Consider the following 13,666-nt stretch of genomic DNA (forward strand, 5'->3'; position numbering starts at 1 on the left):
AACTGCCCGATATGGTAAACAGAGGTAAAGTTTGCGGAAGGCAATGCCGGAAGGATAGATAGCTTCTCTTGTTCAGAGCTGCTTTTTTCGGGGATTATACGATACGCTCGTATCGATTGCACCACGGTTTCATCCCCATTCTGTACATTCTCCCTGATGGATCGTATCGTCGTCCCATTAAAGGGGTTGCATTCTCGAGTTGCGTTGCGTTGCGTTGCGTCGCGTTTCGCTTCATCGGCTCGCACAACGGAATGGTAATAACTCGAATTATTTCGCGAGTACGGCTAAAGTTAATTCATTTTTCGTTAAACAATGGGGCTGATATGGGAGATATGGGCGGGTGGGGAGGATGGGGAGGGCGCGGGATATGGTCGATAATGGCATGCTGGCTCGGTGGGAATGACAAACCCCGCTCCGATCCGGTGAAATGAATTTTATTCGAGCCCACACAGAGAGATCGGGAAAAGGGGGGGCTACGAGAGCAGAGTTGCTCGGGTCGGGATGTTTAATATACATATTCCAACGTCGTATCGATTCACTTAGAGACGCATTCGCCGCTACGTTGGCCTAATTACAGTTATAATAGAGACACATCGAGAAGACGTCCAGGCGTTATCTGAACAACGCGAACGTCTATAACACGCGGGAACGTGACTGGCAATGGACGTGCGATACTAAATCCTGTTAACAGGGGGTGGTGCACGTCAAACAGGAATTCCCGATTAACAGGCAAAGGACGCAAGGTCATCGGACAGAACACGATTAATACACCGATTCTCCACCCCTCTCTTCCATTCCGGCTCGCTAATTAAACCTCCTGACGCGATTCCATAACGCCTGGAATCCTCCGTTCTCTTCGCTTCTCTTCTCTCCTACATTTAATCGCGGCGCCATCCCATCGATCGGTTCCGTTCAAGATGGACTCGCCGATTATCACGGTTAAGGGGAAACGAAAGGGAGAAGGAAACGAAGGCCGGATGAAAAGGATGCAACTAACAGTACTGATTATTCGGTGTAAATTAATTTGTCCCCGTCGCAAGATTTGCAGCGGGCTAATTAACGTCGATGGGCAGGATCGTTTCTGCGAATGAAAATTGCAGCTTATCCTACGATCGCAACCTTACAAGCGAGTTTCGTGGAAATGAGCTTAATTCGTGGACGATGATCGATTAAATGGTCGAAAAGTTCGGCGTGTACGTTAGTTACCGTTCACCCCGAGGACGCCTCTTCGTTGTTCGCGTTACGTGCTTGTGTTACTTATTTCACCGTGGAAGGCGTGGTGTAGGAGGAGATATTGGTCGAAAGCGTTCCACGTTTAGACGATTTCGTATCGGGGTGGCTCGCTTGGGAACGATAGTATGCGTCCTTACCTTACATCAAAGTCAGTAACATTAGCGACGTTGAAAATGTTCAAGCTACGTTTCTACGGTTGAAGCTGTACGCCCCTTCGCCGATCGGTCAAATATAAAATCGTCGCGACTCGACGCGCAGATTTTCGATAAATCGTCCGGCTGCGACGAACAATTCGAGTCGTTCACGCGTATCGTACAATACTCGACAATTAAAACATTCAGCGTAGATCTATCTTACGTCCGATGCTACCCCAAAATGGTCCTCGATTTTCAACGGCGTCTCAGCGTTTCGCGTTTACGCCGCGTTGTGTCCGTTGTGACGCCTCCTGCCTTCTTGTCCCGCGAGATCGTTCTCAGAATCTACTTACAACCCGACCCTCAAGTCGGTCTGGTGGTCTCCTCGTTACCTAGTTCGTAGAGAACCGTCGAGTTCAGTTCTTGAGTGTGCCTTCGAATCGTGGAGGTGAAGCTGGTCTCCCCTACGCGCCGTTTTTGAGAGAAATTCACACTACGGCTGCCGTTCCTCTCCGACCTTTGAGTGTCCCCCACCAAACCACAGCAAAGATATTCGTTGAATCTGCAAATAACGTCAGAAACGATAGATAAGTTGCACGTGGAAAGTAGCGATTTACAGAAATCGAAGCACTTCCGTATCTCCTCTAATCGTATTGTTAACGGAGAACGGCGGACATGCATATCGCCGTGTCGATTAACCATGGAATTCGATCAACGTGATCACTTTAACACGCCAATTCAACGCGTCGATTCCGTTCTACTTGCCTTTTGCGAAATGTTCCGCTGACAAAGTAAAGGGCAATTGGGTTGACGCAACTGTTAACGAAGCTCAGACAGAAACCGACGATCCTGAAGGCGTGCCAGAAGTCGTCGTAGTCGTTCTTCGACGACGGGCAGAAATGGAACCACAGCATGAACACGTGATACGGTAGGAAGCAAATGAAGAAGATAATCACGAAGGCGATTACCATCTTTCCGACCTGTCGATCATAGCGAACGGGATGAAATTAATTGAACCGAGTGGAAATTGATCGGCTGATCAATCGAACCTGTCATTTGTACCGTTTGAAAAGCCTTTCATTTCTCAGCGTCGACGTTCGAGCGTAATGCACTTTCTTCTTTACTTTCGCTCCGTCTCTCGACATACTATTTTTAATTCCCTTTTCGAAAGTATTATCCTCCCATCTTCTCGCGCATGATTAAAATAAATAGAGGATTAGTAAAGGAAAATGTCCAACTGAGATAATCAGGCTTCCATTAGTACGATAGAAACGAAGAGAATGGAAAGTTCATTCGCTGCAGACACTCCAGGGATTAGAAGAAATTAGCAAAAGATAAGAGGAACAGATTCGAGCGAATAGACCATTCCGATTCGCGTACGGTATGTCTACCCGTGGATCGCGATAGATAGCCCTTAAATTGAATCACGCCTCGACGTGATTCCCAGCCATTATCTGGAAACGATTTGCCATTGCGATGTTCAGAGGTTGTTCGTTTACGTATTTGTTCTAATAGGATTCCACGAGATCGTGAAACGGTGTTCCACCGACAAACGGTAGCTGTACCGATTGACGAACTTGGTTTCATATTGGCATCGAAACCGATTACGGGACGACTGAACGAACCCGACGCAGAGGAACGCGGAAGAAGCGAAGTTAAGAACGATGATTGGAAAGTTTCGTTGTATCTTCGGTTGTCACGCTTCGATGCTACTGGTTCGTGGAACGATTCAAGGCGATCCAAGGCATCGAGTCGTTCAAGCAGTCACAAGCGAGATGCACAATAAGGTAACGTCTTCGATGACATAAACGACGTTGACAGTTGCATGAATTCTAGTTATTCCTTTGCTGCAAACGTTCGAGATTATGAAGTTCAAGGGAGTCGACCGCGAAAATAACAGAGAAACGAGTAATCGAGTTTGAAAATTGTTAGACTACATTTCGATAGAAAAATTCGTTCTACCCTGCGGCTCTATTTTTGATGGAAAGTGCAACAGATAGGGACTTACATTATGTAAGAAGTTTCGACGTACGTGATATCAAGTGAAACGAAGTAAAGGTAATAAAACCGAAGGGTTGCCGCGCACGATACCAGGAAGTTCCAGCGGCTCGTGTATCGATGTAATTCAACCGATCGGTCCCGTCGCTTTTCATTCGGCTACAATGCGGAAAGTGTAATAGGTTGCGCGGCAGAGATATTGGCTGGGAACGCGGACTCGCGGCGACTTGTAATTAGTCTTCTTGCATTGAAAATTATGCCGCGTTCCTGGAGTTGTCATACTTGGCTTGCCTGCTCGATGCCTACTCGCCGCTATCAATTCAATGTACTTACACATCGCGCGACCTTATTGTGCATTATGCCCAGATTGCGCAAATAGCGGCCAGATCGTATCAATTGCACCGACGACTACGTGTCACACGTTAAATTACTCGCAATTGTTTGCCGTCTGCGGAACTAAATGTACGCGTGTACATTTGACACGAGTTACGCTTACGGTCGTTTAATGCGATTCAGTTCTACGAGAAACCACTCGTTCGTATCTGAACATACCTTTTCGCATACGCACCTTTTTACGCGCTTTAATTTGTTCCATGTGATGGCAACCGGTGGACAACTCGCCGGGCATATTTTTCGTCGAGAGTTCAAGGTGGCGTGCCATTCCCAGATAGAACCCAGTTATCACGCACAACGGTATCGCGTAGTACGCCAAAAATTTGAACATCACCATTCCTCTTTGATAGCCTTCACCTGCGATCCGAACCGATTAGTAAAAGGTACGCGTGCACGATTCATGAAGCGTTGCGGATGGTCGTGGGATCGTGGAACAGGGGGTGGCTGCGTAACTTTTTTTGCCGCGTACTCACCGAATTCTTCGGGGAAAGGGCTGCAAATCAGGATGGTGTGGTTACTTTGTAACATCACAGGCGGCACGTGGGAGAAGAGAGCAGCTGGCATCGCCAGAACAATCGCCAGCACCCAAATAAGGGAGGCTATTAGTATTGTTAATGGCTTCGCGCTGAGGCCGGCAACATGGCGGCGAATGGGATTCACGATCGCGCAGTACCTACGATACGCACGGGCAGCTGTTCTTTCTTTTCTTTTCTCTAGCGGAAATATATCGTTACCCATCCATGGAAACTTTAACATTATTCTCGCCTTGGGAACTCAATGAAGTTAACACGCGTCGGGAATTTCAGTCGCGTGTTGAATATTTTTCTTTTTAACCCGCGATGCGAATTAATCGATTACCGTGCGCGGGGCGTGGATGAATTAGTATTTAATAACTCGCTCGGATTACTGATTCGTTGGCCGAACGAGCACTCGATTGGTCCATTAATGAGCTGGAACTTCGTCAAAGTTTCGATGGCTATCCTATCCCTGAAACAACAATTTCCTCGGCCGTAACTGGGTTTGACAACTTACCTCTCGGCTGATAACGCGGTCAGAGTGAAAACCGAGACGCCGATCGAAATATCCTTGGCGCACTCCGATAATTTGCAAACTGCCAGGCCCCACGGCCATGACTCGATCGTGTACAGGATAGATGTGAACGGCACGCACGTCATGATCACCTGGAATGCATCAAAGTGACGGGAAAAAAGCGGAAGGACGAGGAAAAAAACAATCGCGTCGTTTTTGTTTTCTTTTTTTTCGCCACCTTCGCAAATACGGTCGTTCCATTTGGAATTTCATCCATTATATTTCTGCATCGTGCTCTATGTTTAATTGTTTCGAGTTCAGCGGTTGAAAGCCTATCGCTTTTAAAAATGGTATCGTCGAAGCTACGATACGAGGCGGCAAACGAAATGAAAAATGTCCCGCCGTCACATTTGCACGCGCTATCGAGTGAAGAATCGAGCACGGGAACGTTTACCGAAGTGCTTTCATTATTGCGCGAGCTAAATAAAATTAAATGGTTGTATACCGGCGACGGAAGCACATTCAGCAGAAAATAGTCGCGAGAAATACTGCAAATTGTTGTCGATTCGTAGAGGCGCGTCCTTTTAATATTTCACGTAGCTACCAGCGAATCCGTGGCATTGACTTATACAGGAAGCGTCTCTTTAATTAACTCCCGCTAAATTTAAAGGCAGGCATCCTTTTGATGCCTCGAAAAATGAAAGCCAGACGATAACGGGAAATTTTCGCATTAATGCGATATTGATAATTCCTACGCTACATTTCCGTCTTTTACTGCGCTCGCACAAAGGCCGTAATTGATGCGATTTTTATCCACTATACCGTGCGCATCAATCGTGGATCATCCGTCTGCAAGGTTATAAATTATGTATCGATCAATATGTACCATCATAAACCGGGGCTGTTGTCGATAAAGATATAGATCGCTTGTTCATAGGCGAATTTAATTCGTTCCCCGATATCGGTATCCGCGACAACGAATGTCGAAGACTTTAACGAAGACTGTCTCGAGGTGCACGATGGCTTTGTCCGCATCGACATACGTTCCTATCGAAATCGACGGGATAAAAAGTATCAGAAAACGGTGGTATTGCATGCGACAGATTTATCCGCGCTTGTACAACAGTATGCGCAAACCCGATACAGCTCGATACAAATGACACACCCTAGCTATTGCAAGATTTTCCGATTTACGCGAAATCGAACCAAGGAGGAGAGCTTCTGCCACGAGAGAGAGAAATGTTTTTTTTTCTTCGCGTAACACGTTTGGAAACCTATCCTGCGTGTACATTGATCGCGAAGTAAACACGATGAATTTCGTCCCGAATTTCTCAGCCTCGAATGCGAAACGTCGAGATGGGACTGGTTACGTTTTTTCCGTTTTTTTCTTTTTTCTTACCAAAAGATCACCCAGAGCCAGGGACAGCACGTAAGTGTTCGGGACGTTTCTCATGCTGGCGTGGCGCAGGAGGGTGAGCACCAGAAGTCCGTTCCCAGTTACACCCACCACCAGGATTAATAAGAATACCACAGGCACTATGTAAGTTTCCGGTCGCTGGTCGTACGGCACGTAACTATCGTCCTCGTCGTCGTCGTTTCCTCCCATGCTGGGAAACGACGTCCCGTTCAGGATCACTGCCATCTGCAAAAAATAACCCGCCCCTTCTATTGTGAATATTCCACGGCAATTTACCGCCCCGTCCTCGTCTAACATAAACGTTGAATTTTTCGCGCGAACGGTCCCGCCCGGAATTTATTCCTCTCCTCGTTCCTAGTAAGAATGTAACGAGTGACAGTACTATTCTTACACTTACAAACGATTCACAAATAGTTTCAACCTCCGTTCGTTATACATCCTTCTAAAAATTCAGAGTTCTCGAATGGTAATCTCCACGGAGATTTATTAGATCCTTCGCGCGTACAACGGGCCGTAAAGAGCGTTTTATCGTTTTATCGATCGACAGTGTTTAAGGATATTATATTTTTATCAATTAAGATCACCTCCGCGCTGCTAGGAAAATTCGATATCCGCGAAATTAAACGTGAAACTTATTTTAACAGCGGACACGGTGCTCGCGCACTTGAAAATGAATTTTAAAAATGAATATTTGCGTTTATTTCATCAATCGCTGCTCGTTCGGTAAATTGCATTTTAATCGACCACTGTGTCCCCCCGTAACCCGTTCGTAAGAGCCTCGATCATCCGGAAACCAGGTAAAAATTCACTTCGACCAGCCAGGACGATTGACCGGCCATCGGTTTGCAGGCGGTCGACCAAAATTCGAGCGATATTAGTGTATCCTCTGTTCTACGCGCCGCGAAACACCGATGATCGCTAAAGTGATCGAGTGCCCGAGCACATTGTTTCAATCGAAACAATGACGGTCCACTTTCGACGAATACTTGCGCGGATAGTACGAGTGGGGTGCACGCGTGGCCGATCGTAAATTCCCCGGCCAAAAATAAAACGAAAGGAGCACGTGTCAACCGTTGGACGCAGAACCGACCAAATAAATCGCCCTTATTTTCGGTATAAATTTGCGAGAGCTCTCGGCCGGAGTTATGCGCGGTCGAAGCAATTTCGACGAGGAACTCCGCGCGGAAAATAGTGTGTAATTTTCCCTCGAGGGGGAATCCGCGCGATGCAACGATTGTTAACACACCATGGAAGCTTGATGTTTGCAATGGAACGGAACACGGGAAAAGATAGGGACCCGCACGCTTACCAACGAGGGAGACGAATATTTTCTCCTGTTTTTTGTTCTCCGTTCGGATAGGAAAAGGGAGAGAAAAAAAAATCGAGGGACGTCCCGTGTTCCTCGAGCGAAAACGATTTCCCCTCAGTCATTGACGCTCGCCGAGAAATTACATCTCGTAAACTTTGTCTCGACGTTTTAATATCATCTCCTGACAGCGGCACGCAAATCCAATGTATATTCTTTAAAATAGAGTGCAGAGAAAAGGTACGGGAAAAATGGATCTCGGCCGAGCGACAGGCGATATTTCATCGAAGTATCAGTTTCTCGAAAAATCTTTTACTAAATAACGCGTACATCATTCTGTAAATCTCTATCGTTATTCCGAACATTTGTTTTTTGATCTCGGTCGTCTCTCATTGTGCTTTCCAATTTTTTACGTGATTTAGCGCTTACAGTTGTTTACAGAGGAAGAAATCGAGGGAAACATTTGGATCGCAGTTCAGAATTCTGATTTTCTCGAGCTAAAACGTCCCGTATGTTCACGTATCCAACATCTGATTCCGTGGATTTCTTCCACGTGTCTGGCCGCATACGAACGAAGTTACTTGTCCATTTTGCACCTTGATCCGCATCCTGTTCCGCAGCCCCTTCTCGCGTAATTTATTCGTTTGACGCAGTAATTTGACGCTGAAATTGGCTTGCGCGTAATTTTAGAAACATGGAGTTAACGCGCGAAGAACAGAATACGATCATTCTTAAAAATTCTCGCATTAAAATTACAAATTGCAGCCAAGCATCCTTGCAATCTCCGGAGATCTAACCACCACTCCATAAAACCTTTAGAGAAAATGAAGGAAATATTGTTGTAGGAGAGCCATCGAGGGGAAAAATGAAAATCTTTCCATCACCCGTTTTGTCAGACAATATGCACGCACTGTTTATCTGTTCTTTTTTTTTTGTAATCATTTTTCTGTTTCTCTTTTAATTTTCATATTTTTTTTTTCATACAAACCGTTCCGGTTGAAAAAGAGAAATGGTTTCGCTATAGAGAAATTTTTCATTCGACGTCGCGTCACGATTCTTTTTGTCCTGTGAAAACTTGCGTTTCGATATCTGGCTGCTCGATAACGAATCGCGTCACAATAAAAATTAATCAGATAGCGACGCTATATAAACTTTTTGCTCTAAATCGAAACGAACAGTCCACGGGTGACGGATTCGAAGCGCCGTCGGGGACTATTCCGGGTAGACGTTCCAAGTATTTTTTAATAAACTGCTTAGCGGCACTCGTACAAAACGCTGTACACTCTCGGGAGATTAATCACGTTCTCCACCTTTCATTAGCGAGAACCACTCGATGGCCTTCCACGTGGAACAATGTTTCGCCTCGCGAGGAATAAAATACTGATAGGTAGCAAGAATTTCGTTCCACGCTGTTTGACTTCCCAAAGGAATTTTCTATCCTTGTGTACGCGATTTTATGACGCGTCGCAACAACGTCATCGATGGACGTGTGTGTAAATTTCACGAGCGTCTTCGTAGCTCGCACCACCTCGTACGTATCTCTCGAAATTTTATAGGCTCCCATAACGATTCTTTCGACTGTGAAGTTATGACCCTACTTTGCCACCAGCTACTCGGATGCCTCGTCTTTCGACGGCGAAACGTTTCGCCCAGTTGATTGCGGAGAGCTTAAAAATACTAGAGGAGTCGCTTGCACTCGTAGGGAATTACATCGACGTTTGTCGCACACTTGTTGCGATCTGATTATGTCCCAGAAGTTTCGCACGCGATATATTGACGCGCCTCTGTGGTTTCACGACTTGGTATATTTCATTGGGTGTTCCGTGTCTCCTTATCCTATTTCGCGAAGGTTTATAGCGCTTTAATGCGACGTTCCCTGTCCCATGAATCACTCCAGATTTATACTCCTAACTTCATGAATGAGTTCGAGGCAGACGGTGCATGAACGAAATATAGCCGTGTGACGTGTTTCGCGCGACTTACATTAAAAGTATCCAGCGTGCTCGAACGGACGATGAAATACACGAGTTCTGAGTAGGTTACATCGGAAATGAAGGATGTGAAATGTCACAGGGCAGCGTAGATTGCGGGATGAATGGAGCTGTCCTGTTATATCTCTCTTAAAAACTTGCAATTTGCTTCTCCCATCGACTCATCGATGGGGACCAACGTGAACGTCTACCGTTCTCTTCAGTCGCGAATACCCGCGCTGCACTTTTCTGTCGGTTCTCAGTAGGTACGAAGAAATTAAATCGTGGTCTTGGAATTCCTCGACCAGAAGAGAGAAATCCGAATCGTGACGGGAGGAGCATCTCGTAGTCGCAATTCCCGTCTGGTGATTGAAATAAATTCACGTGAACCGCGCGGATTCGACGATCGATCCGTAGCTCTTGGAGCGGCTGGAATGAAATTGCCATCATCGCATTTAAGGCAAATATTGCCCATAATTTGCAATACGTCCAATATTTGATACGACCACTATCCCATCGTGTCACCGACGGCGTGACACGATTATATGAAACTGTTTCGCGTCGAAGCCAACTATATTCTACGTGAATTTGTTCAAACCGACGAGCTAACAGGTGTCACAGCGTAAATACGACGCGGTTGGCCTGCGATTAAATCCAATTTTTAACGATGATAATCTGGACGGTATACCCGGGTGCGATTCACGGGTTTCGCGTTTCTAAAAACGCGGCTGTCATTTACATATTTCGCGTACGCGACCGAAACCGATGGCTCGTGAAGTGTGGCTGAAAAATGGACGACGCGGACGCAACGACGTGCCATTTTAATTACCGCGCGCATATTCATGCGCGTTCAAACTCAATCGGTCATAAGCGCGAAACTTTGCCCCATCGACACGCTTTTCAACTTATCCAGGCGGGTCGTGACGTTCCCGCCATCAACGCCGCTGACGTTTTCGCCGGCCACGTCCGCTGAAACGAATTACCCCCGAACGCGGAACCCACGATCTTTATTATTACGGACGATCCACATCGGGGATGCTGTTAGATGCGCTGGCTACAGGGCACGGCCCATTAATTTTGACCGAGTCGAGATGCCACACGGACCAGAAATCCCTTCGAGGCTTTCGTGACTTACGTTCGCGTAATTAATATCGCTCGAAACTTTCGCGCTCGGACCGTGCCCTTTCACGCGAGTTTCCTCTGTGCAACGTCAATGTTACATACGTGTTACGAGGTGTGCGCCGCTTCGAGAAATTCCAAGAGTCGCTGGACTGTCTATCGAGAAGTTTGAGACGTTGCCGAATTACTGGTCGTTTGGATCGTGGAAAACAGGTGTACGGATTTCTAGGAGCGTGCACGCAGACGGGAGATGCGAACGATAAGCGGTAGGTCGATGGAAAATGGATGACTGGTAGAAGTGAATCGTGACAGGAGGAGATTTCGCTGAAAATTCCCTCCGTGTATTTTTACCAACTATACTCCCGTCATGATCCTTTTTAAGGGTTTCAGGATCGTTTAACTCCCGCACTAACGACCAGGCCGGGTATCGACGGAATAACGCTGATAGAACGTTTCCGAGCCTCGTGAAAGTTGGAAACTTCGATCTAAAAAAAGATCCTGCGATACGGTCGCGGCATCAGCATCGAATTCGGGCGCGGCTCTCTCGCGAGCGTTATTTCAGGCGAGCGATCGAGCGCGACCGTAATTATTTAAGGCATCGCTCGGTCGCATAATTTTTGCGAGCGTTGACGCACAGCTTAACCAAGCCCGCGAAGAGGCAACGTGTACGTATCACGGAAGATGTTTGCAAAGCGCAATTCCTGGATGCGAAATCTCTCGTCGCTAATAGGTGCTCTCAAACGAATCCATCGTCCTGGCTCCTGGGCTTTGTTCCGCTCCAAATTTCCTTACTAGCAATACCGAAACTTCACGCGTTCCTTTGCAGTGAGCGGTTAGTTAATGAGAAACTTCATAGGGTCTTTGACAGCATCGAAAATACAACTTTTCCAATTGGCGACAGCGGCCGAAGTTTCGGATTGCACCTGCCGCACCGTCGACCGTCGCGCAAACGAAACACCAGGGGAAGAAAAAGAGAAAGTTCGGGGCACGGTTACAGGCTAAAACTTGGCCAGGACGATAATCGGGGGGTGGTTTCGTTAGGGAGTAAAGACGGGAGGCGAGCGGAGGCTGTGCAAATATGTTGTTAAAATTTAATACCACGTAACGGATGTTTGCTCGACGTCGTTCCCGGAGGCTTCTCGATTTTATTAACTTCGGAAATTAGAAAACTCGCGGGGATCGATCCGACCCCGGATCGAATCGCCGGCAATTATTACGGAAAGATGAAATTTTTCGAGCGAGCTAGCTGAGAATTTATCAATCAGCCCGAACGGAACGCGTGGGGTAGCGCAGATTTGAACGAGGGAAGAGTCGCCTCCGGGTCGCATTTCGTGGAGCTTTCATTTCCATATCAATTTCGAATCCCGGCCGTTCCGACCTGGCTGGTTACGATTGCGTTTCCTTGCTTTTACCCAATTTTTACGGGGAACCGTGGTGGCACGTGTTACGTACACCCAGCTCCGTCGAGCATTCGTAACACGCGCTCCTAGAGCAAGGTCGAGATTTATTAAAAACTTGTTACCTAGTTTCGTTTTAATAAAACTCACCGTTCCGCTTGGAAATCGTTAATTTCCATTTAATGGCGCGGCGTCGCGTCCAGCGAAGTTTCCCTCGCGACGACTGTATCGCACGGTTAAGAAGAAGAAAATAGCGTTTCGCGGAAACGGTCTTGATCAGCCTCCTCGGGGCTGTACCTTCAAATGATCGCGACGCTAATTCCCGACGCCGTTGTACCTGCTACAAATCTCGTTTACGCCAGACTACGCGCCGCGGTATCGCGAACGCAGATGCCCCTCGCGACTCTCTCCCCTAAATAATGTATAACGTGTCTGTTCCCTTCTAATCGTGTCGCTTCTTCATCTGTACGACGTCGTCTGACACCGGAATGGTCGATGACGGGCGTGAAAAACGAGGGGGAAAAAGAGGCGCAGCCCCGTGTCAACACCGGCGGCGCGAGCACGGCGAATGAAGATCAATCTTCCGCCGTTTCAGTCAGCAATTTCGTGTTTCACGGTTGTAGAAGAGGAGAGTTATTAAAATAACGAGTCGCCAGTGTTCCGTCGGAGGTGCGCGAATCGAGCGCGATTCATCGTCTGCGAGCTGGCGAACTGGCTGAATGGCAGCTACTTTCCACCTAGGAATTGCGTTATAGCGTTGTCAGAGCGGTACAAAAGGCTTTAATCCATCGGCCCGACGTTCGTGTAAATGAATCTCGGAACAAGCACCGGATAATTAAAAAGGACGCATTGCTAATGGTATTTAAGACGCGACGGAACAAAAATTCGTTTACCCTACTGACCGTGTTGTAGATCGTGAAAGGGGATCGCGGGCGCGTAGTAGCCGGAGTCGGGGCAGGCTAATGGTTCCAGAAAATAAACTCGATTTCGATCGATTAATCGTCGAACTTTTCGCGCCGCGTTCGTTCGAGGCGAACGGTTCATTTTATTTTTCGCTCGACACCACCGTTTCGCCGGTTGCGCCTGTGTCGGCGCACGGTATTAATTACTCCATACCCAGGCAAGGACGATTATCGATACGAGCAGCTATCAATTAATTCCCGTATCCGTTTCCGCTATTAACTGCGATAATCGACGGTCATGCGACAGGCATCACATGGCAATACCACTTTAACCGAACTGCTAATCTATCGCGGATACTCCGTTATATAGGATTTAACGTAATTATCATAGCGCAGCCGTGTGTACGTCTGTAGAAGATCGATCCGCATCTCGCACGTGCGATATTGGCAGATTCGAGCATTTTGCATCGACCACTTTCCCCGGTCATTTTCACTACGGAAAATCTACAATCCGATGCGAGGCACGTATCCTGGGGGACAAGCATTACGCGAAGGAATAAAAATTTCGATCGCGCGTCCGCAACCGCCGATTTTCACGTCCCGTGTAATCTTTATTCACCGATTGTACATGACTAGTCCGTGACTGGGGGCCACGGAACACGGATTGTCGATCAAAGACGATGCCCGAGTTTCCTCCTCGTGCACGCCGTGCTTTTTTTCAATGAGCTCTCTCGAGGTGATTTCCGTTTCCCCCGGGGCTCCTGCGGT

The 13,666-nt window shown here is 47.2% G+C and overlaps 1 protein-coding gene across 1 annotated transcript; it reads right to left on the bottom strand.

Annotated features, from left to right (window-relative positions):
- Window positions 1–1,541: 1,541 nt before the first annotated feature.
- Window positions 1,542–7,073, bottom strand: LOC143432684 (neuropeptide CCHamide-2 receptor-like). The gene is made up of 7 exons (XM_076909497.1): window positions 7,014–7,073; window positions 6,187–6,429; window positions 4,791–4,939; window positions 4,232–4,431; window positions 3,934–4,115; window positions 2,133–2,347; window positions 1,542–1,929 (listed from the first exon to the last, which is right to left on the bottom strand). Exons 1-7 carry the CDS (start codon window positions 7,041–7,043, stop codon window positions 1,731–1,733), a joined length of 1,218 nt encoding a protein of 405 aa, XP_076765612.1. The 5' UTR covers window positions 7,044–7,073; the 3' UTR covers window positions 1,542–1,730.
- Between the last annotated feature and the right edge of the window lie 6,593 nt (window positions 7,074–13,666).

This window comes from Xylocopa sonorina, chromosome 1 (genome assembly GCF_050948175.1).
Source record: "Xylocopa sonorina isolate GNS202 chromosome 1, iyXylSono1_principal, whole genome shotgun sequence".
In the NCBI taxonomy this organism is placed as follows: domain Eukaryota; kingdom Metazoa; phylum Arthropoda; class Insecta; order Hymenoptera; family Apidae; genus Xylocopa; species Xylocopa sonorina.